At 44.0% G+C, this 22,390-nt stretch overlaps 1 protein-coding gene across 4 annotated transcripts in view; it reads right to left on the bottom strand.

Annotated features, from left to right (window-relative positions):
- Atxn7 (ataxin 7) overlaps positions 1-22,390 on the bottom strand; it is a 159,555-nt gene that overhangs the window by 104,232 nt on the left and 32,933 nt on the right. For 3 of the 4 annotated variants that reach the window (XM_052190351.1, XM_052190350.1, XM_052190349.1), the window contains 2 exons: positions 2,782-3,075; positions 2,468-2,536 (listed from right to left, as the gene is read on the bottom strand). In XM_052190351.1, the coding sequence (XP_052046311.1) occupies positions 2,468-2,536; positions 2,782-3,064 (352 nt within the window). In that variant the 5' untranslated portion in view covers positions 3,065-3,075. Of the gene's footprint in view, positions 1-2,467; positions 2,537-2,781; positions 3,076-3,391; positions 3,645-22,390 lie in introns of those variants that run through there. The other variant, XM_052190348.1, reaches the window with a different exon arrangement.

Below are 22,390 nucleotides of genomic sequence, written 5' to 3'. Positions count from 1 at the left end.
ACACACACACAAACACATACCCCCCCCCCCCTACAGTCAAGGTAGTCACCCTCAGTCTTTCCAGCTTGGACTTTTCAGTAACAAATGAAGACGTGATTGAATTAAAACTTCAGTCTTAAAGATGTAAGCAGGGTAGGGTAGTACACACCTTTAACCCCAATACTGTGGAACTCTGCGTGGTGGCACACGCCTTTAATCCCAGCACTTGGAAGGCAGAGGCAGGAGGATTTCTGAGTCCAAGGCCAGCCTGGTCTACAGAGTGAGTTCCAGGACAGCCAAGGGCTACACAGAGAAACCCTGTCTCCAAAAAACCAAAAAAGAAAATAAAAATAAATAAATAAATAAAAATTAAACTTCAGTCTTTACTTAAAATATGCAGCATAAGCTCCAGACAACCTGTCAGCTGCAGTATCTTTAAATGGAGAACAGCTTCAAAAAGATGGAAGGGGCAGGGTGGTCTGGCCAACTGGAGAGATGGCTCAGCCATCTGACCACTCTTCCAGAGGACCAAGGTTCAAATCCCAGCACCTACATGGCAGCTCACAACTCTCACATAGACATACATGCAGACAAAACACTAATGCACATAACATAAAGGCAAATAAAATGTAAAAGTAATGTTTTTAAAGATGTAAGCAGGGTAGGGTAGTACACACCTTTAACCCCAATACTGTGGAACTCTGCGGGCAGAAGCAGGGAGAGCTCTGTTAAATTTCAGTCCAGCTGGAGATCTACACAGTGAGTTACAGAACAGGCAGAGTCACACAGAGGGACCTTGCCAAAAGCAATCAATCAAACAACAACAAAAATCACCCAAACCAACCTGTAACAAACTGCTTTATAGATTGAGAATACAACTAGGTTCATGACTCCCTTTGGCCTTAGGTATGAGATCTTAGAGCTTTGCGGAAAATCTCCTAACGACCCATTCCCATTAGAAAATAGCAAACAGAACAGAAATGGGTTCAGCTGCTAAATGTTCTTGAGTCTCAGGGATCAAGGCATTCAAGGAAACACATTCATCCTCTACAAGGGAATTACCAACACTCAGCATCCTGTCTTCAGAGACTTAGGAGCCATTTAAGGGGCTATATCCGCAGCAGGAATGAAAACCAGGAGGGAGAGTGGATTAGGACCTCTAAGGCTCCCCTCTAACGCTTCCTTCCAGAGTTGCCACTTAGTGATCTTAATTTTTCAAGCCCCGGCAGACTGCCAAGTCCCCACTAAAACCGGACTAGCAACTGATTTTCCTATTGCAACATCACCAACGAGTCCTGTGCTTCCCTCCTTCCTCTCCCCTTAAACAGCAAGCCTCACAAAAATCAACTAATTTGCCCTATAATCTGTTCCAACCAGAAGCACTCATGGGGCTGCCATCAGTCTGACTCTTCCTGGCAATACCAACAGACCTGTGGCTGCTGAAAAAGCCAAAGCGGGGCAAAGGAAGAAACGGTGAGGGCTGAACCTGCAGCTGTGAAGCCAGCACAGTCAGGAGCCGCAGTGGACTTAGAAACCCAGCTGCCAAATTTCTGCTTCTTGAATCCTGAACAAAAACTCTGCCAAAATAAACCACTACAGGTGAGAAATCAAACTGCATGGGCACGCGTAAACTCAGTACCCTGAGTCCCAACCTTGGCTCAAGGCCTTTCTCACCAGACTGCCCAGGTAGTCGTTATGAATCAAAAGTCATAGAAAAAGGGTACTGACAAGGACAGATCGAAGTTTCCAGATTCCTAACCTGACTTTCACTGACAGCATACCTTTAGATCAGTCAATCAATCAGTAGACTTTGGTTTACTACTGTTAGTAAAATTCTGTATTCTTGTCCCCTTATCTGGCGAAGCCAACAATCACACACATCCTGAAGGTACTCCTTGCTTGTGACGATCGTAAACATTTGCTGTAAATCCCATACAAACAAGGGTACAGGGAGGTTTAAATACTTTTAGCTTTAAAGTTCAAATGCCCGTCCGGGTGGTGCATGCCTTTAATCCCAGCACTCAAGAGGCAGAGGCTGGCAGATCTCTCAATTCAAGACCAGCACAATCCCAGACAGCCAAGGCCACACAGGAAAACCCTATCTCAAAAAGCCAAAATAATAAAATAATAACAACAATTCAAAACCCAGTCTCTTTGCCTTAAGAAAGCCTGGGTTGGTCAGGGCTCCTGCTCTACACCATCCTCGAAAAGGCACTACTTTCCAATACTTAGAACTCTTTCTCTCCTGGGTGCTGTTTATAACTAAAAGGATCTAGGTTAAACACCCCGCCTGTTTCCTATGGTCACTTTGAATTGCTGTTTCCAGAAGGGATCAGGTGGGAATCAGATTGTTTTCCAAATGTTCTGTCCACCCTCTTCCCTCCTCTTCAGCAGCAGCCTCAATGTGGCAAGCAGGGAAGGTGGGCTGAAGCAACAAGAAAACTTCCCCAAGGTTGGGTATAAACTCCACCAGGGGGGCTGGACTCACCTTCCCGACAGAGCCCCATGACTTCGCGGTTTTTCCCAAACTCCTTGAAACTTTCATCCAATTCCGTCCCTAGGAGATACACACACACAGGAGGAGGGGAGAGGCAGGTCAGTGGCAAGGAGTGTGACGCACGCTCACGCAAGCACAGGGTAGGTGTGGGCACCTCCGCGAGCGTTCCACAACCCAGCAAAAGATAGCATCTCTGACCCCCCGAGGGGGCAGTCACAGGACAAGACGCGGGGGAGGGGAGCGGGGCCGGAGAAGGGGGAGGCAGGGGGAGGGGGCGTGGGGAACCGGGAGGCGTGGACACTCACCATCCTTCCCAGGAAGTTTGGAAGCTTCCACCCACAGATTCCACGACTGTCCCAGCATCGCTTCGGGACTGGGCAAGGTCCTGCGCTCCCCCAGCGTCGCCATGGCGGCAGCCGAGGTGGTGGCGGCCCCGGTACCGCCGTCCTCAGGCCGTGGGCGCCGCGGCGGCGGGTGCTGCCGCTGGGGCTGCAGAGGCTGTGGCTGCTGCTGCTGCCGGGCGGCCGCAGCTCCGCCCGCCGCGCGGCGCGGCTCCCCCCTGACGTCATCCGCGGCCCGCTCCGACATTCTTTCCGCTCCTACAATGTAACAAAAAGGGGGAAAAGAGTGGCGCGGGGGCCGCTTTTAAGGAGGCTCCACGGAGTTCCGGCGGCGTGCGCGGCCCGCAGGCCCGCGGTGCTGACAGCCCCCGGCCCCCGCCGCCGCCCCCGCCCGGGCGCAAAGTCCACGGCGCGGCTGGCTTTCGCTTTCGCCTCCCGCGGCCCTCGTAGGGCGCCGGCTGTGGCCGCCACTGCGGCGCTGGCTGCCCGGCCCGGCCCGGCTCGGGAGGCCAGCGCTCGGAGCCGACCTGCCGTGACCTCAGGCCCGCCCGCGCCCCGGCCCGCGGCTGCCCACCCTGCGGGCGCTCGCATCCCGGCCCAGCCGGCAGCCCCGCTCCTTCCTTCCGTCCGCGCGTCCGTCCGAGCGGCGGCGCCCGGCCGGCTCCCTTAAGCGGAGGCGCCTCCTGTCGCCTCCTCCCCCTCGCCGGTCCCTCCCTCTCTGCTCGCTCCGGCGAAGTTTGCACGTCAAGCCCCCGGAGTGGAGCCAGGGCGAAGTCGGAAACGCAGCCACCTATGGAAGAGCCTGCCGGTCGGCCCGGCGCAGCGACGAAAGCGTCGCCCAGGCCCTCCCTCCCGAGCCCCTGGCACCAGCACTTCGCTCTGAGCTCGCGGGAGGCTGCACGGTAGCTGGAGCATGAATGGGAAGCCTCCACTGTGCGGATGCCCAGAAACCAAAGCTGCCAGTGGCAGGTGTGAAAATGCCGCCCAGGTGTTAGCCCAGGTGTCTGCATCAAGCCCCCGCCACTCGGCAAGCCTGGCACGTGTACTTCAATGCCCACAACTGAAGGTCACACGGTGTCCTGGGAACTTGAATTTCTTCTCCAGCAAGAAGGGAGCCACAAAAGCAGTGTATCACTTTAAACTTGAGTTGTTAGTCTCTTACTACTTACGGTTGCCTTCCCTAGGATCGGATGAGACCCCATGGCTTAAGGAACATACCAAAGACTGTGGTCAGATTTGAATCACTAAATTAAGCACTAGCACATAAACTCACCCCCTCCCCGCCATCAAACAAGTAAAGCATAGGAGTGGACCATCACAAGGAGCCCTTAGTAAATGCTCCTATTATTCTGTTACCTCATTTCGGTAAAGCAGCACTTTTCTAGCCTGCTCAAAGCCTCAGGCTTACTTCTGGGACTAGGTGAGGAGGTACTTGCTATTATTTGTTGGCTTTTTTTTTTAAAGCAAATATCTAGTAAGACTGATGTGACCAACATCTCTGTTGAAGAAATGACCTAACTTACAAAACCCTTTAAATGTTTAAATGAAAGCAAAAGTGAATATGGAAATGTTTCCAAAATGTATTAAGGTCAGGACTTGGTGAAAATGGCGCAAGTTTCAAAGCCTGCACCCAGAGTCCCCAGGTACTTGGGAGACTGAAGCAAGAGTATCTATCGGCAGCACAGTAATCCAGAAACGACTAAGAAATACAGTAAAAAACGTGTCTTAAAGAAAGCATAAGCACAATTTCTGTTAGTCACATTTAGAAATGTATGTATGAGGTTTTTTTTCCCCCTGGATCGAACACCAAGAAATCCAAAAAGGGAATCTGTTGAGTGTTTATCAAAGGACAGTTCCTTTTTGAACAGTCAGGCTGTGCACCTACAGATTCAACTAACTGAAGTTTGGATATATTTTCCATAATTTGAAAACTGTATTCATGCTGAACATTTACATATTTTTTTAAAATTTCCAGAAATACAGTGTAACAACTACTTACATAGAATTTACATTTTCTGTAAGTAGTGTAAGTAATCCAGAGATGGTGTGATGTAGGTAGACTGAGAGATGTGCGTAGGTTATGCATCATTTTATAGAAAGGACGTGAGCATCTGTCATTTTGGGATTCTGTGGGGGTCCTGGAATACCAAGGGATGGATGTAATCAAAACTGATCGAGATGACTTTTTTAAATTTAAGATTTTTTAAATCTAAAAACTATTTTCTGTAACTTTTAACTTTCTAAGAATATTACTATTACTAATTCAACATAGCTTATCCATTTCCAATGCAGATTGTCAAATATTTCAATAATCTAGATTCATTGAAACATTTGCATAAATGTTTCCCAAGATGTAATATCTATGAATTATTTATTAGTTTGGATTTTGTAATTCTACATTTAAGATAAATTAAAATTTGAATTCTACTGGTCCTTGGAACTGCTAACCTAATGCAGAGATTAGATAGATGCACTACCGTTGAGATAGCAAGACCACAGCTCCTGGATACTCAGAACAAAGCACTTAGGTACCACCCTGGGGAGCTTGTGCGGTGAGTACCAACATTCTGACTGCTGGACAGAGAGGGTGAGAATGAAGGAAAAGCGAGACTAGAGACCATGAAGCTTCATCTCAGGCCCTGAAGATTCCACTCTCAAAATCAGGGGCTTGAGCCTTCTGCTTTCACAACAATATGGAACCTCCAACCAATAAAGATCAAGATGGCAATTTGATGTCTGCTTGGTAATTCTTTCGTTTTCAAAGTTTTTATATAGTATACTAAAACAGAACAGACCTTAAAATTATAAGATCTCAGCATCATGACAGTTATTAAAACACGTCAATAATTCAATAATACCTATTGAGCACCAAGGTGCAAGGGATATGCTGTAGGTACTTTATTTGCATTGTTTTAATATTAACCATTTTATACAGTCAATGTTGTATTATTTACAACTGACAAAGAGACTAAGTGGTGGCGTACACCTCTAATCCCAGCACTGGAGAGGCACAGGCATGTGGCTCTCTGTGAGTTCAAAACCAGCCTGGTTTACAGTGATCTCCAGAACAGCCAGAGCTACATAACAGAGAGAACTTGTCAAAAAACCAACAAAAACAAAACGAAAACAAAACAACTAACAAGAAAAGGGTGGCAGGGCTCCAAAGCCAGTCTCTTATTGCTGGATATGGAGTTCTTCCACTTACAAACATAACACCCATGGGCACATTACCCAGTTTCTCAATATGTCAGTTCCCTAATCTGTAAAAGGGAGATAAGGCCAGGCTTCTAAGGACTACAGGGAAAGATCCTTCGAAAGCACTTGGTACTAAGTTTAAATTATTATTCTGACTTGCATCAAACTGAGCAAGAGTATCCGTCGCATTGCACATCAGTGATATTTACTACAAAATTAAAGATGTGGAGACACACGGTTCCTGCATCTCCCAGCCAGGTCCTCTTTATCACCCATCAAAAGTCCTACTGCTTTATAAAAAAGGCAGATTCTAGTATTATCTGCAGTTGTTTTAGGACTCCTAATTAGTAATTTGAAAGAGTTACCAATGGAAGCAAAAGTAAGTTTGTCTGCTATTCAAATGTTGGCAACTTTTTAAAAGTATTCCTTATACTTTCCTATCAGGAAAGAAACTAATGACCTTGTTTATAAATATTCCATCCTCCATACCCCCTCTCAAACTATAAAAAGAATGGTCTATACACAGCCGGGCAGTGGTGGCGCACGCCTGTAATCCTAGCACTTGGGAGGCAGAGGCAGGTGGATTTCTGAGTTCGAGGCCAGCCTGGTCTACAGAGTGAGTCCAGGACAGCCAGGGCTACACAGAGAAACCCTGTCTCAAAAAAATAAATAAATAAATAAAATAAAAATAAAAAACAAAGAATAGTCTATACAACTTAAATACATTTAATATAGTTATGATAGGCTAGTGTGTCTTATACAGAATCAGTACTTGTTGATACTTTAAATAATAGACTTACTCCATGTAAGGCACTCTACTAGGCACCAGGGTTAAAAAAAAAAATTTCAGAATACATGAAGGAATTAACAATTAAGCATTTATCAAAATGTTTGTGTTAAAAGACCCCCATACCAGTCCAAATGTATGCAGTGAAAAAATAAAACTGGAGACTGGAGATATGGCTCAGCAATTAAAAGCACCATCTGGTCTTCCAAAGGACCTGGGTTCGATTCCCAGCACCCATATGAAGGCTGCACCTCAGGGGTCCTAAGCCCCTCTGGCTTCAGTGTGTACCAGGCACCCACATGGTGCACATTCACACCCACAGGCAAAGCACATATACACATACAAATAAATGTTTTATTTTCCTTAAGGAAAAAATGTTGTCAAATTCTAATCAGTTTATCCTTTCAAGGATGCATTAAAAAAAAAGTCTCTTTCTTCACTGTCCAAAATTAGTAGGGACATCCCCAGGAGGTGCCAGCGCATATCACCCACAACATGATTCATTCAAAGATGTCATAATGCTCTTCCCACCTTGTATATACAGTGTAGGGGTGTGTGTGTGTGTATGTGTGTGTGTGTGTGTGTGTGTGTATTGAGAGAGAGAGAGAGAGAGAGAGACTGACCTGCTAAAAATATTGTATGATTCAAGATCCTACACAAGCATTTTTGTTTGGGGGAAAACCACCAGTCCCAATACAATGTTTAATAAACCTGGAAACCAGTAAGTTAAGTATATTTATGTGTGTGAATTACAGGGTTGATAACAGAGAGGATTCTTTATTATCAACTTGAAAGGACTGAAGTTATTTGAACAACAAGAAAATCAGATTTGCTGAATTAGGAATGTGTTAGGCTCTCTCTCTCTCTCTCTCTCTCTCTCTCTCTCTCTGTGTGTGTGTGTGTGTGTGTGTGTCTGTCTCTCTCTCATTCCTCTACAATTTGCAAAGCCTGTCTTTGTTCATATGCCCTCTTGCTCTTCTAGCCAGATCTCCCTCTGTCTTCACCAGAATGCATGGGCTCTGCTCGGTATGAGGGGTCTCCCCGGCCCGTCCTTAACTGCTCTCTCTCATAAAATAGTTTATCACAGATACATCAGTAGTCTAGTAGAGAAAGAATGGGGAATAATTCAATTTACCAGCTCAGTAACCAGAATGTCTGACAAGTACAGGGTTAGAGGTAGTTAAGAAATCTACAGCAGTAGAGACCTAACAAGAATTATCTTTCTGAAGACTTAACCTGTCTGTGCTCATTCTGCAAAATGCATTGTTTATAAAACAGTTCAAAGCCTTTATTTGGTTGGTTTTCTTACTCATGTGTGGATAGTGCTATATTAATTATACCACAGAAACAGTCATCAGTTAGAGCTAACTGCTTAAAATAAGAGAAAAATGTACAAGTTTATAAATTATAACATAAAGGTAATTCATGAAATGTAATCAATAATACTCAAATATTTCTTAGATGTTTAATAGCTACCTGAAGCATAATGATAACCCTGATTTGAAATCTTTAAAGCCTTTAGGTTGGGCAATTAAAACAAAAGATGAAATTATAAAAAAAGAAATGGAATAGTGGCCCAGCATTCAACTATAAATGAGGCGTACTATAATGAGTTTTAGCATGCTATCTCCTATAGTAAAATGCAGAGGTTAGCACACTGTTAAAAATAATTCCCTATGTCACCTTTGTACTTTTAAGGCTTTCCCTGAACTGACTGTACATCTCACATCTTAAAGGCCCAGCAGCAAAAAAGCACTACCACTTCCTATCTGCGTGGCTCTGGGGACATCACTTAGTCTCTCTGTATCTGTCTCTTCCTTACAGAAGGAGTGAAGCAGGACTAGCCACATCACTAGTTATTCATCACTAGTCTACATTTGAAAAACTATTCATGACTGTGGTTCCCTGTTTCCTCTTCTGGTAAGTGTGAACACACACACACACACATACACACACACACACACACACACACACATTCTCATATAAAAAAAAATGAGGCCATGGGCCAGATATGGTAGTGTACACCTTCAATCCCAGCACTCAAGAGGGAGAGGTGGGCAGATCTCTATGAATTCCAAGACACCCAGGGCTATATACTGAGGCTCTGGAGAAAGGAGAGGAGAGGAAAGAGAGAGAAGAAGAGAGAGGAAAGGGGGAGAGAAGGGAAAGCAAGAAAAGAAAGGAGGGGTGAGGAGAAGAGGAAGAGAATCCAAACACTGTTCCGGTTGTACTGATCCCTAACCTTTCTTGCCAGAAATACAGAGCTTGCACTCTTAAGGCCGTCCCACTTCAAATGTTTTCAGCAGCAGCCGACAGCAAAACCTTCCTATTTTTCAATTCAGATTCTCTTTTGATGAAAAGAAGAACCTGGAGACTTTGATTCTTCCAACCCAACCCCTGCATACCCTAAAACTATTCTACATGAAGAACTTTAAGATTAAAAAATGGGAACTGAAAATTCTTGATAAAAAAATCTTCCTTTTATGCTTTTCAAAAATGCCTTGCCTCCCTCCAGAAAACAAGCATCCTCACAAAACATGAACATTTTCCAAATGGTTTCTGGGACACTAGCAGCAATCAGAAATGTGCTAGATAGAGCCTGCCTAGAGGTATTTCTTGGAGAGAACCAAGGAGATACCTTGTATTTCATCGAAAGTAAGTTCTTATGATTTGAATGTATCTCAGAGAAAGTGAAAAGATGGTGAACACACAGAATGGATTATTTGGGGTGTTTTGTTGTTGTTGTTTTGTTTTGTTTTGTTTTGTTTTGTTTCAAGACGGGGTTTCTCTGTGTAGGCCTGGGTGTCCTGGAACTACTCTGTAGACCAGGCTGGCCTTGAACTCAAGAGATCTGTCTGCCTCTGCCTCCTGAGCGCTGGAATCAATGGTGTGTACTCCAGCAGCACCCAGCTCACAGAATGGATTTTTATCCTTGGGCTTTGTTGTTTGTTTTTCTTTTTGATGATAGTTTATCTCTGAGTAATTTGTATCTAAAATGGATAACGATTGTACTAAGGAGAATGCTGCAGCACTCACTCTCCACACACATGAATACACCACACACTGTGTGTTAAACAGGAGGAAGGAGACAGAGACCACATCCACTGGGCACTGTATTAACAAAAAATTCTCACAAAAGAATTCCATATGTTGGGCTGGAGAGATGGCTCAGCAGTTAAGAGCACTGACTGCTCTTCTGAAGGTCCTGAGTTCAAATCCCAGCAACCACATGGTGGCTCACAACCATCCTTAATGAGATCTGATGCCCTCTTCTGGGGTGTCTGAAGACAGCTACAGTGTACTTGCATATAATAAATAAATAATCTTTAAAAAAAAAAGAATTCCATATGTTGGTGGTAGATATAGAAAACCTTCAGTCACTATGGTAAGCAATATAAAAGTTCCTCAAGGCCCATGCGGAACCAGGAGGCAGAGAAAAGCACCAACATGGTTTACAAAGCAAGTTCCAGGACAGCCAGGGCTACAGAGAAATCCTGTTTTAAAAACAAAACAACTGTAATGTATCCATATAGTTCCTAATTCATAGCTGAACCTCTAGCACTAGTAAGATGGCTCATGGGTAAAAGTACTTGCTGCTGCAAAGCCTGGAGACTTCCCAAGATCCATACATGTCAAAGTGGACAAACAACTTCTGCAAGTTTTCCTGTGACTTCCAGATGTGTCATAGCAACTACTAACATGCATGAGGATGGTACACCCCCCCCACACACACACACAGATATAGTTTTTAAAGGTTACTGTTTTGCTCTGTATATAAACTGCCAAAGGCTTGTGTGCTAAAAGCCTGGTTCTGGTGCATCAGAGTTCACAGGGGACACTGAGCAGTTTGCAGCTGAATGGGGAGGGATGGAAGCCACAGTGGGTAGGAGGGGTGGGGAGATAGGGGAGGTGGGGAGTACCCTGGATACCTGGGCAGATATCTGTTCTCTGTCCCACTCCCTGCAACCAATAAGCTAAGCAGGGTCCTCCGGTAGTGTCATGTTCAGTTTTCTGAGGAACCTCCAGACTGATTTCCAGAGTGGTTGTACCAGCTTGCAATCCCACCAGCAGTGGAGGAAAGTTCTTTTTTTCTCCACATCCTTGCCAACACCAGTTGTCTCCTGAGTTTTTAACCTTAGCCATTCTGACTGGTGCGAGGTGAAATCTCAGGGTTATTTTGATTTGCATTTCCCTAATGACTAATGATGATGAACATTTCTTAAGGTACTTCTCAGCCATCCGAATTTCTTCAGGTGAAAATTCTTTGTTTAGATCTGTACTCCATTTTTTTTTTTTTTTTTTTTTTTTTGGATTTGGTTTTTTCGAGACAGGGTTCCTGAAACTCACTCTGTAGACCAGGCTGTCCTCGAACTCAGAAATCCCGCCTGCCTCTGCCTCCCAGAGTGCTAGGATTACAGGCATGCGCCACCACCACCCGGCTGTACTCCATTTTTTAATAGGGTTATTTGGCTCCCTCGGGTCTAACTTCTTGAGTTCCTTGTATATATTGGATATTAGCCCTCTATTGGATGTAGGGTTAGTGAAGATCTTTTTCCAGTTTGGTTGGTTGCCATTTTGTCCTTGTCCTTCCTGCTATACCACTCCTGGGCATATACCCAGAGGATTCCCCGGCATGTAATAAGGACACATGCTCCACTATGTTCATAGCAGACTTATTTATAATAGCCAGAAGCTGGAAAGAACCCAGATGTCCCTCAATGGAGGAATGGATACAGAAAATGTGGTATATTTACACAATGGAGTACTATTCAACAAGTAAAAACAATGAATTCATGAAATTTGTAAGCAAATGGTTGGAACTGGAAAATATCATCCTAAGTGAGGTAACCCAATCACAAAAGAATACACATGGAATGCAATCACTGATAAGTGGATATTAACTAGCCCAGAAGCTCTGAATACCCAAGACACAAGTAGCATATCAAATGACTCCCATGAAGATGTAAGGAGAGGGTCCTGATCCTGGAAAGGCCTGATCCAGCATTGTAGGGGATTACCAGGGCAGAGAAAAAGGAGGGAGGTGATTGGAGTATGGGTGTAGAGAAGGCTTGTGGGACATATGGGGAGGGGGGAACTGGGAAAAGGGAAAGTGTTTTAGAATGTAAACAAAGAATTTAGAAAAGAAAAAAAAGTGAATACACACACACACACACACACACACACACACAAATTAAGCTAAGCAGTTCTGCTCTCCAGGCGCTTACCTGTGCTGTTCCTATTCCGGGTCAGCACAGGCCTCCTCCACAAGACACCACGAGGCCATGAAACAAATCTGTTCATCCGCCACAGCAACAGAAAGCTAACATGGTCATTATTATTATTATATGTCTCCATCTATTCCTATGTGAATTATCCATGCAGACGGAAGGCAAACTAGCAGTTTTCATGGGCCTGAAGAAGGGAAAACATTGGATTATAGCTTAATATGAATGGGGTCTCTCTCAGAGATGCTGAAAACATTGTGATGTTTGTGCAAGGCTGGGCTTATACTAAAAACAAAACATCGAACTCTGCATTTTACATGCCAAGTCTGAACTGCACCCCACAAAGATATGTTTTTAAAAAACCAACATTTAAATTGGGGAAATTTCACACAAAAAAATTCAAGATGCCTTTTGTTGAAAAATTTCTACAGAATCTTTACAACAGCTAAGGGCTAGAGAGAAGCCCAGTTCTGGAGCTCACCTCTGCCACTACCTGACTTGGGGCAGGAGAGAGATATCGTATCTATACCCGTGGTTCTCAGCCATCCTAACGTTACAACCCAGTTCCTCAAGTGGTGGTGAGCCCGCCATGATTTGTGCTGCTGCTTCATAACTGCAATGTTAGTAGTGTTATGAATGTTAACATTAACATCTGTGTTTTCCAACGGTCTTATGCAACCCCTATAAACAGAGAGGTCTTCACAAGTTAAGAACTGCTGGTCTACAGTGTCTCACTGCAGTCAGGAGTCAATGAATTAAAAGGCTTACAACAGCAGCTGGAAGGCAGGCTTGGAGAATATGAGGCTTCTGCTCTTCCATAGGTGCTACTTGGTGGTTCACAACCATCCAACTCCAATTCCAAGCGATCTGACACCCTTTTCTGGCCTCCATGGGTAATGTATTCACACAAAAATACAGATAAAACATTCAAACACAAAAAAATAGTAAAATTTAAAAAAAGATGTCAAAGACTTAGAAAAGCACTGACACACTACGTATGAGGAAATGGTGGCGATTTCTATGTTTTATGGTCTCTCATATTGTATGTTCTGTTGTTGTTCAAACAGGACCTCATGCAGCCAGGCGTGGTGGCACACGCCTGTAATCACAGCACTTGGGAGGCAGAGGCAGTCGGATTTCTGAGTCAGGCGAGCCTGGTCTACAGAGTGAGTTCCAGGACAGCCAGAACCACACAGAGAAACCCTGTCTTGAAAAAACCAAATCCAAAAGAAAACCAGGACCTCATGTAGCTCAGGGTAGCCTTAAACTCATTCTGTTGTCAAAGCTGCCCTTGCATTTCTGATGTCCTGCCTGTACCTGAAACATGCTGGAATTACAGGCATGGGCCATAATGTCCCAGCCCCTTGTCCTCTTCTTACAGAGGTCGAGAATGTACTTTTCAACTGCTTTGTTGAATTCTATTACAGACAAAATGCAGCTGTGACATTGGAGTCCAACAGCAAGAAATGAAAGACAACAAGACAACAATTCAAAACAACAAGCCAAATATCCTATGCACAGACACTGATGGGTGAAAGCACTAGAAACACATGTATGCTCCGAGGGGCGGCGGGAAGCAGGAGGCGACAGACTTCACTCTTTATACTTAGTGGGGCCTTATGCAAAGAGAACAGGTAACTCACAGAAACAAAGGGTAGCAAGCTTTAACTACTTACACTTAAAGGGACTTCATAAGCTCTTTATATTTTAAACAATGCTCTTATAATCAGACACTTCTAAAAGCAATGTTATAAAAGGAGAAACTGACTGAGACTCAGGGGTGGTCGCAAAGCCCCACCAGGGAAGAGCCACAGTACGGTTTCCTGACATCACAAGCTCTTTCTTCTGCTCCCAGGCATGGATTTTACTTGTACTGTTCCTAAAGACCATTTCTCCCTTAGCTTCCTTCTCCCTTGTCCCACCAGGCGGCCCAGCTGCTGGCCTGGCTGAGCGCCCGGCCTGCAGTGTCCCTCACTCTGCAGGCCAGCTTTCCTGGCTCCTCACCCATGCCCTTTATAAACTGTTCTAGAAAGCCGACTACTGTGTCCAGGACATAAGCTATTCAGCCATCAGAGTTTGTAAATACCATCATCTTTTTATTTCTTTATACATTTTTATTGTGTCTCTGTATGTATCCATGGTGTATACAAGTCTGTGTGTCTTGAAGGGCACAGGTTGATGTTAGATGTCTTAGTCTATCAGCATCTACCCTGGGATGTTTTGAGACTGCATTTGTTACTGAACTGGGAGCTCACCATTTCAGCTATGAGTTCCTAGGCAACAAACCCCTAGAATCTGCCTGTCTCTGCAACCCAGCACGAGATTACTGTTGGAAACCTACACTGTTTCCCCTGACTTTCTGCATGTTTGCGGGGGTCCTGAGGACCCTGTTCTACCAGCTGATCCAGCCCCCCAAGCCTACTACCACCTTTTATTATTTATTTATTGCTTACTTGCTTGCTTATTTACTTTAGATTGTAGAAAAATTCACATAAAATAAAATTCACCATTTTAAAATGTACAACTAAGGGCATTTTATTACATTCACAGTTCAGTGTAACAAACATCACAATGTTCCAAACCTTTTACCACCCACAAGGAAACCCCAAACCCATAAAGACATTTTCCCAGCTTCCTTTGTCCCTTAAAAAACCCTACCTCCATGGATGCGCCTATTTGACGTGTGGATGGAGCCATACAATAAACAGCCTTTAGTGTCTGTCTTTCTTCATCTGGCACAAATTTTCAAGATACATATGTTGGAGTACGTGTCGGTATTTTGTTCCTCTTAGAGCTAAATAATTCAGCATTTCCCTCTGGTCCACAGTTTCACTTTCTATGGACTTAATTACTAACAGTCAACTTCTGTCTGAAAATAAATGGAGAATTCTAGAAATAAGCTGTCTTAGTCAGGGTTTCTATTCCTGCACAAACATGACCAAAAAACAAGTTGGGGAGGAAAGGGTTTATTGAGCTTATACTTCCACACTGCAGTTCATCACTAAAGGAAGTCAAGACTGGAACTCAAGCAGGTCAGGAAGCAGGAGCTGATGCAGAGGCCATGGAGGGATGTTTCTTACTGGCTTGCTTCCCCTGGCTTGCTCAGCTTGCTTTCTGTAGAACCCAAGACTACCAGGTCCAGAGATGATACCACCCACAAGTGAGCCCTCCCTACTTGATCATTAATTGAGAAAATGCCTTACAGCTGGATCTCATGAAAGCATTTTCTCAACTGAAGCTCCTTTCTCTGTGATAACTCCAGCTTGTGTCAAGTTGACACACAAAAACAACCAGTGCATAAGCCATTTCTAAGTTTTTTGGTTTGGGGTTTTTTGTTTTTTGTTTTGTTGTTGTTGTTGTTTGGATTTGGTTTTTTCGAGACAGGGTTTCTCTGTATAGCCCTGGCTGTCCTGGAATTCACTCTGTAGACCAGGCTGGCCTCGAACTCAGAAATCTGCCTGCCTCTGCCTCCCAGAGTGCTGGGATTACAGGCGTGCGCCACCACTGCCTGGTCATTTCTAAGTTTTAAACTGTGTACTGTGTACTGAGTGATATGATGAACTATCCAATCATTCCTCAACAGCATGCCCAAGGTGAGAATCACCCCTTCATATAACTGATCCGCATTGTGTATACTACCTGCCTGCTAGTTCTGTAACTGTAGTACTAAACTACCAGCACACCGAAGAATCTCACAACATAATCTAGTGTAACTCTAATAGTTTTATTTTCTAACGTAAGCCATTAATATTTTACAAATCATGGAGGGAGGGATGCCTATGGTCTGGATTTTATCCCTTACCACTTTGCGGCCTAGCACACTGTTGTCTTTTGCTAAGCAAATACAACTGTCACTGTATAATCAGGCTCAGTGTTTTACACACCTTGCTATCTGTAGCCTCTCTTACTATATACTACTGTAGCTCCAATGGTTCTATTAACTGAGAGCTGACATCGGTCATGTACTTGTCTTGGGATACAAGTTAAAGCCCAGTCCTTGGTCTCTAAAGTCACAGGTTCAGTCCTGTTCCCTGCCTACCTCACTTGCTTTCCCTAAGCACTCACTCAGAGGGTGCCTGCCTCTCTGTTTCCTACACAGCCCAGGTCTACCTTGGCCTTCATTCTCTCCATCAGTTGTGTTATCCTCCCCACCACATTACTCAACAGCTTACCCTCTCAGTATTAATGGCCAACTGTCACCTTCTCAGAGTCAGACCCTGCTCACTGCCATTTAAAAGGTCATGCTCCACCTCTAATTGTACTCACCACCTTCCTAATCCTGCCCAGCATTCTTTCTAAACAGCCATCATCCAATAAAGAAAAACTGCACTGACTATGTTTGCTGGTTTCCCTCATTTCCCTTCTACTGAATGGAAATATAGTGTGGCCATTAGACAAACAAAACAGAGGCTACAGGAAACAGTTAAAAACAAAATTAGCATATTCCTTAGCAAGACTGAAACCCAGCAGGGAAACATCCAACCTTTCCACACCTGTGGCAATGGAACCTGCAAAGCACCCCTCCCCCACAGCTCTGTTACCTGTGTCAGGGACCCTCCATCTCAGACCAGCTCCAGTCCATGCCTCCTGCTGTCTGTAGAGGACATCCCATGGTTCTGACATCTCCAATACCCTGGTATCTCCACTGAAACCTGGTCTTCACCTTCAGAGTTTCACAGTACACTCTTGGGGGCCTTCTTTTAGTTTCTTAAAGTACACTGGGTCACAGGTTGCCTCACCTCAGCGTCTCTTTAAAACTATGGTATAAGACTCCATGACCACCTCAAATCTTAAGCCTTTCATGCTTGGAAAACCACTACCACATGGAAGACACTGGCATGCTCTGCTGCAACTAAGGATGGCGCTGGCCACACAGGAGCAGAGCTGCACTAGCCTTCCTGTGCTAAGCCTGGAGGGGTGCTTTGAAGAGAGAAGCCTCTCCACCACATTCTGTTTGTTGTTTGTTTTTATAAAAAAAAAAATATTGAATATATTCTTCATTTACATTTCAAATGCTAAAACCTTTCCTGGTTACCCCCTCCCGGAAAACCCCCAACCCCTCCTCCCATCCCCTGCCTCCAAGTATATGCCCCTCCACCTGACCCACTCCCACCTCCCACCTCCCACCTCCCACCCCTGATTTCCCTTTGTTGGGGCATCTTTTGAGCCTTCATAGGACCAAGGACCTCTCCTCCCACTGATGCTCTACAAGGCATTCCTCTGTCACTCTTTTGGCTGGAACCATGTGTAGCCCTTGGTTGATGGCTTAGTGCCGGGAGCCCTAGGGTGTCTGATGGGCCAACATCATCGTTCTTCCCATGGGGCTGCAAACCCCTTCAGCTCCTCCAGCCTGCCCTCCAACTCCTCCACTGGGGGCCCCGGCACTCAGTCCAATGGCTGGCTGCTAGCATCTGCCTCTGTATGTGTAAGGCTCTGGCAGGAACCCTCCAGAGACAACCATAACAGGCTCCATTTGGTATGCACTTCTTGTCATCTATAATAGTGTCAAGGTCTGGTGACTGTTTATAGGATGAATGCCCAGGAAGGGCAGCCACTGGGTGGCCTTTCCTTCAGTCTCTACCCATTGTCTCCTTTATTGTTCCTGTAAATATTCTGCTCCCTTTCTCAGAGGATCCAAAGCACCCCCACTTCAATCTTTCTTCTTCTTGAGCTTCCTGTGGTCTGTGAATTGTAACTTGTTTATTTGGAGCTTTTGGGCTAATATCCACTTATCAGTGAGTGCATACCATGTGTGTTCTTTTGTGATTGGGTTACCTCACTCAGGATGACACTTTCTAGTTCATTCCATTTACCTAGGAATTTCATGAATTCATTTTTTTTTTGGTTTTTTTTTCTTTTTCTTTTTTTTTTTTTTTTTTTGGTTTTTCGAGACAGGGTTTCTCTGTGTTGCCCTGGCTGTCCTGGAACTCACTCTGTAGACCAGGCTGGCCTCGAACTCAGAAATCCACCTGCCTCTGCCTCCCAAGTGCTGGGATTAAAGGTGTGCGCCACCACTGCCCAGCATGAATTCATTTTTTTAAATAGCTATATAGTACTCCATTGTGTATTGTACTTCATTGTGTACCACAATTTCTGTATCCATTCCTCTGTTGAAGGACATCTGGGTTCTTTCCAGCTTCTGGTTATTATAAATAAGGCTGCTATGAACATAGTGGAGCATGTGTCCTTATTACATGTAGGAGCACCTTCTGGGTATATGCCCGGGAGTGGTATAGCTGGGTCCTCAAGTAGTACTATGTCTAATTTTCTGAGGAACCGCCAAACTGATTTCCAGAGTTGTTTTACCAGCTTGCAACCCCACCAGCAATGGAGAAGTGTTCCTCATTTTCCACATCCTCTTCAGCATCTGCTATCCCCTGAGTTTTCATCTTAGCCATTCTGACTAGTTTAAGGTGGAATCTCAGCATTGTTTTTGATTTGCATTTCTCTGATAACTGAAGATGTTGAACATTTCTTTAGGTGCTTCAGAGCCATTTGAGTTTCCTCAGTTGAGAATTCCCTGTACCCCATTTTTAATAGGGCTATTTGACTCTCTGGAGTCTAACTTCTTGAGTTCTTTCTATACAATGGATATTAGCCCATTATCAGATGTAGGATTGGTAAAGATCTTTTCCAAATCTGTTTGTTGTTTTTTTGTCCTATTGACAGTGTCCTTTGCCTTACAGAAGGTTTACACCTTTATGAGGTCCCATTTGTCAATTGATCTTAGAGCATAAGCCACTGGTGTTCTCTTCAGGAAATTTTCCCCTGTGCCCATGTGTTCAAGGTTCTTCCCCACCTTCTCCTCCATAAGCTTCAGTGTATCTGGTTTTATGTTCTACCACATTCTTAGTCTCCTTCAAACAGATTTATATTTTTATGAGATGGAGCCTTCAATAAGCTGTCCTGCCCTCCTGGCACTTTCCCGCCATTCCAGTGCAAGTACCAGGTTTCTCTTCAGTAATTACAACTCTTTCCACATGGCCTGGGCCATTACCTATAAACCAAGCCACACTCCCAACTCGGCCAAATGTCAGCGTTTTCACTGACTGTCCCACCTACTGCTCTCACTCTGGACTGAGTCCTGAGCACAGCCTCAATGTCATCCTGACTTCAAATTTCTCTGCGATGGTGATTTTGAGACACTAGAAGTTAGGAGCTATTAGATTGAAGAATACAAACCTTTGCTAAATGAGAATAAGTTCAAGAAAATGATCATATAATGTGGGATTTATAGTTGATGTATACATGAAAATTGCTAAGACGGGCATGGTGGTACAAACTTTTAATCCCAGCACTCAAGGGCAGCCTGGTCTATACAGGTCAGCTAGAGCTACATAGTAAGGCCCTGCCTTTAAAACAAAGCAGAATGTGTGTGTGTGTGTGTGTGTGTGTGTGTGTGTGTGAGAGAGAGAGAGAGAGAGAGAGAGAGAAAGAAAGACAGAGAGAGAGACAGAGAGGGGGGAGAAAGACAGAGAGAGAGACACACACAGAGAGAGAGAGACACAGAGACAGAGAGAGAGACACAGAGAGAGAGACACAGAGAGACACAGAGAGGTAGACAGACAGACAGAGACAGAGACCAAGAGAAGACAAAGAGAGAAACAGAAAGAAACTTCTAAATATAAAATAAAGATCAACCATGTGTAGCAACATTAACTCAGTTTAGTCATTTCACTGTATGTATTTCAAAGCAACATACTATATGTAACAAATACATGTAATTTTTAATTATTGGTTTAAAATGTGAATTTAGTATGAGGACCTTGTATTCTTTTGGATTATCAAGGTATCCCTAGTGCCTAAAAGAGAGCATAGCACGTACAGTGCCTGAGAGAAAGAGCCTGGCCCTGGGCCTGACACATTCTCCCAGTCCCACCTGGCCCAAGGACTGAGTGCTGTTTGCTGAGCCGGTCTGCAAGTGCATGGCTTCTAGTTTCCTGTCCCCTCTTATTTACTCCTTGGCACTGTACGAGTCTTTGCTACAGTATCACGCAATGCTCCCATCAGTGTGGTATTCAAGTCATGCAAGTTATATCTATTTCTCTCTCTCCAACAGGAAATCTCTGCATGCAGAAGTGAATGAGCATTAAGGAGCTTCTCTGGCATTTTTCAATTTATTTATTAATTTTTTTTTTTACTCCTTGGACCCTACAATAGCCAACAGCCAGCCACCCTAGGAAAAGCCCTGTCCCCTCTTTTTTTTGGCACCTGCCTAATTTCACAATGAATACTGTACATGGTAATGAAGATCCTGGTCCTTCAGCAGAGAGCTGGCAGAGCTGACTAGATGCTTGTTCTTTTACATGTAGAACTGCCACATTCCTAAAGCTCTCACATTTTGGCTTGGCAAAAGTGAAAGTGCTATCTCTGCAGATGAATGTGCGGGTTATACAGAATGTTTCCTGTTTCTGCTACAGTTGCTTAGGACCTGATTGAACCATGTATTTGTTGCCTAAGTATATGCTGATCTATTTCTGAGGCTGAAGCTTCTTTAGTCCTTCCCATCTGCAATCTTAAGTTGAATTGTAACTTATAAGGCCCCACTTCCCCACCCCGCTTCTCTTCAAGGAGAGACATAAGGGAATCACTAATCTAAACTCTTCCAAGGGGTCCAGGGAAGGTGGTGCATTAGGAAAAGGCATTGGCCACAAAGCTTGACACCCTTAGTTATTTCCCAGACCCGTCTGATGAAGAAGGAGAAACAAGTCATACAAGCTGTCCTCTGACTTCCATGGGATCCGTGTGTACACACAAACACAAGATAGAGTAACACACAAACAAACATGCCAAAAATAAATGTCACACACACACACACATACACTCACACACACACACACTAAAACTAGGCTCTTTCAGGATTCCTTACCTTTTTCCAAATTCTGTGAAACTCAGGCATCGCCTGCTCAAACGGCAACTGCACTTTGTCCTGAGAAGCTCACTATGACCACTGTTACTGAGAGACTCCAGGATTGTCTGGCATTCAGAGTTCCCTGTCAGCCTGGAAAGGCACCAGGTGTCCTGGGTCTGCCTGACTCTTCTGTCTTTGCCCGTCTTACTCAGGACTCTCCCAGCTTCTGTTCTCTGCTGTGTGGGAGGAGTAGGTGGAGCTCAAGCTTGGGGAGCTGGCCATGGGGACAGAAGACACAAGAGCGGACATACTAGACAACATCCTATGGAAAGAGTAGGTGGGCACAGTTTAGTAGAGAGACAGGAGTCCTGTCCCCAAGAATCCCTCAAGCAGGCTGGGGGGGTGGGGAGGTGCATGCCTTTACTTGTAGCAAACAGATTCCTGAAGTTTTGATAAATGTATGGCAAGCAGTGCTGTTCAGGAGATTTTGAGCTAAGAAGCAAATACCAAACACTATCGCATTCCTTATATCCACTGTCACTTAACACTAAGAAGTTCATGTCTTTAAAATTATACTGAAAGTGTTAGATTCTTCAGATACTTCAATTATAAAAATAATCATCCCTTAGTGACACTCAAATTGTATTAGAACTGGAAGTAATACATTCGTTTGGCTCTGCTACATCAAAATAGTCAATTACTTTTTCTTTGGGGTGCAGGACAAGACTCCTGATTGGTTTACCAGTGAATCTTCATCTGCTGCAGCTGTGCAAGTACTTCCTTCTTAATCTGTTCAGATATATATATATATATATATATATATATATATATATATATAAAAGGTGGCAAAGGACTGAATTTTATAGCAGACACAAAGCTAATCAGAAATCTACAATCTTATTAGTTGTCACACACTTTAAATTATTACATGTGGTCTGAATAACCAAACAGCTAAAATCTCAGGCACTTTAACAAATCTTCAAGAAATGCAATTTATTTTTATGATAAATTTAAATTCACTGTGGATTTACAATAAATCAAGAACAAATAACTATTCAATATGTACAGAGTCAATATCTTTGGGCTTAAAAATCACTGTGTGAATTTCCACTAATTAGTTTCCACTTAATATTTAATGTTGCTATTTGAAAGCCTGTGTCTATGAAACCTGTCAAATTACCTTTAAATTAACAGGCACACACTGGCTATTTGGGATGCTCACTCTGCGCATTGCGATTCAACAGGATATAAAAGCAATGCAAAAGAAAAGCTCAGTCCATTTACTTAAAAAGCACAAGAAAACAGTGACCCCGTTACCTTCCTATATATGTGCAGTGAAGGTAAAATGGGGGTGCTATTTAGTTTGAGGGGAAGCAGTGAGGTATGGAGTCAAAGGATTGATGACTAACAAACTGATGTTTAAACGGTGGTCCTCGACTTAAGAAAGCAGAAGAGAGCAGCAAATAGTGGTAACAAGCCGGCTGTGAGGTATGTACTGTCAGACTATAAAACTTG

The sequence above is a fragment of the Apodemus sylvaticus genome, chromosome 8, assembly GCF_947179515.1.
Source record: "Apodemus sylvaticus chromosome 8, mApoSyl1.1, whole genome shotgun sequence".
Taxonomy (NCBI): domain Eukaryota; kingdom Metazoa; phylum Chordata; class Mammalia; order Rodentia; family Muridae; genus Apodemus; species Apodemus sylvaticus.
Note: the sequence above shows the minus strand (reverse complement) of the source record. Positions and strands in the feature narration are given on the sequence as shown.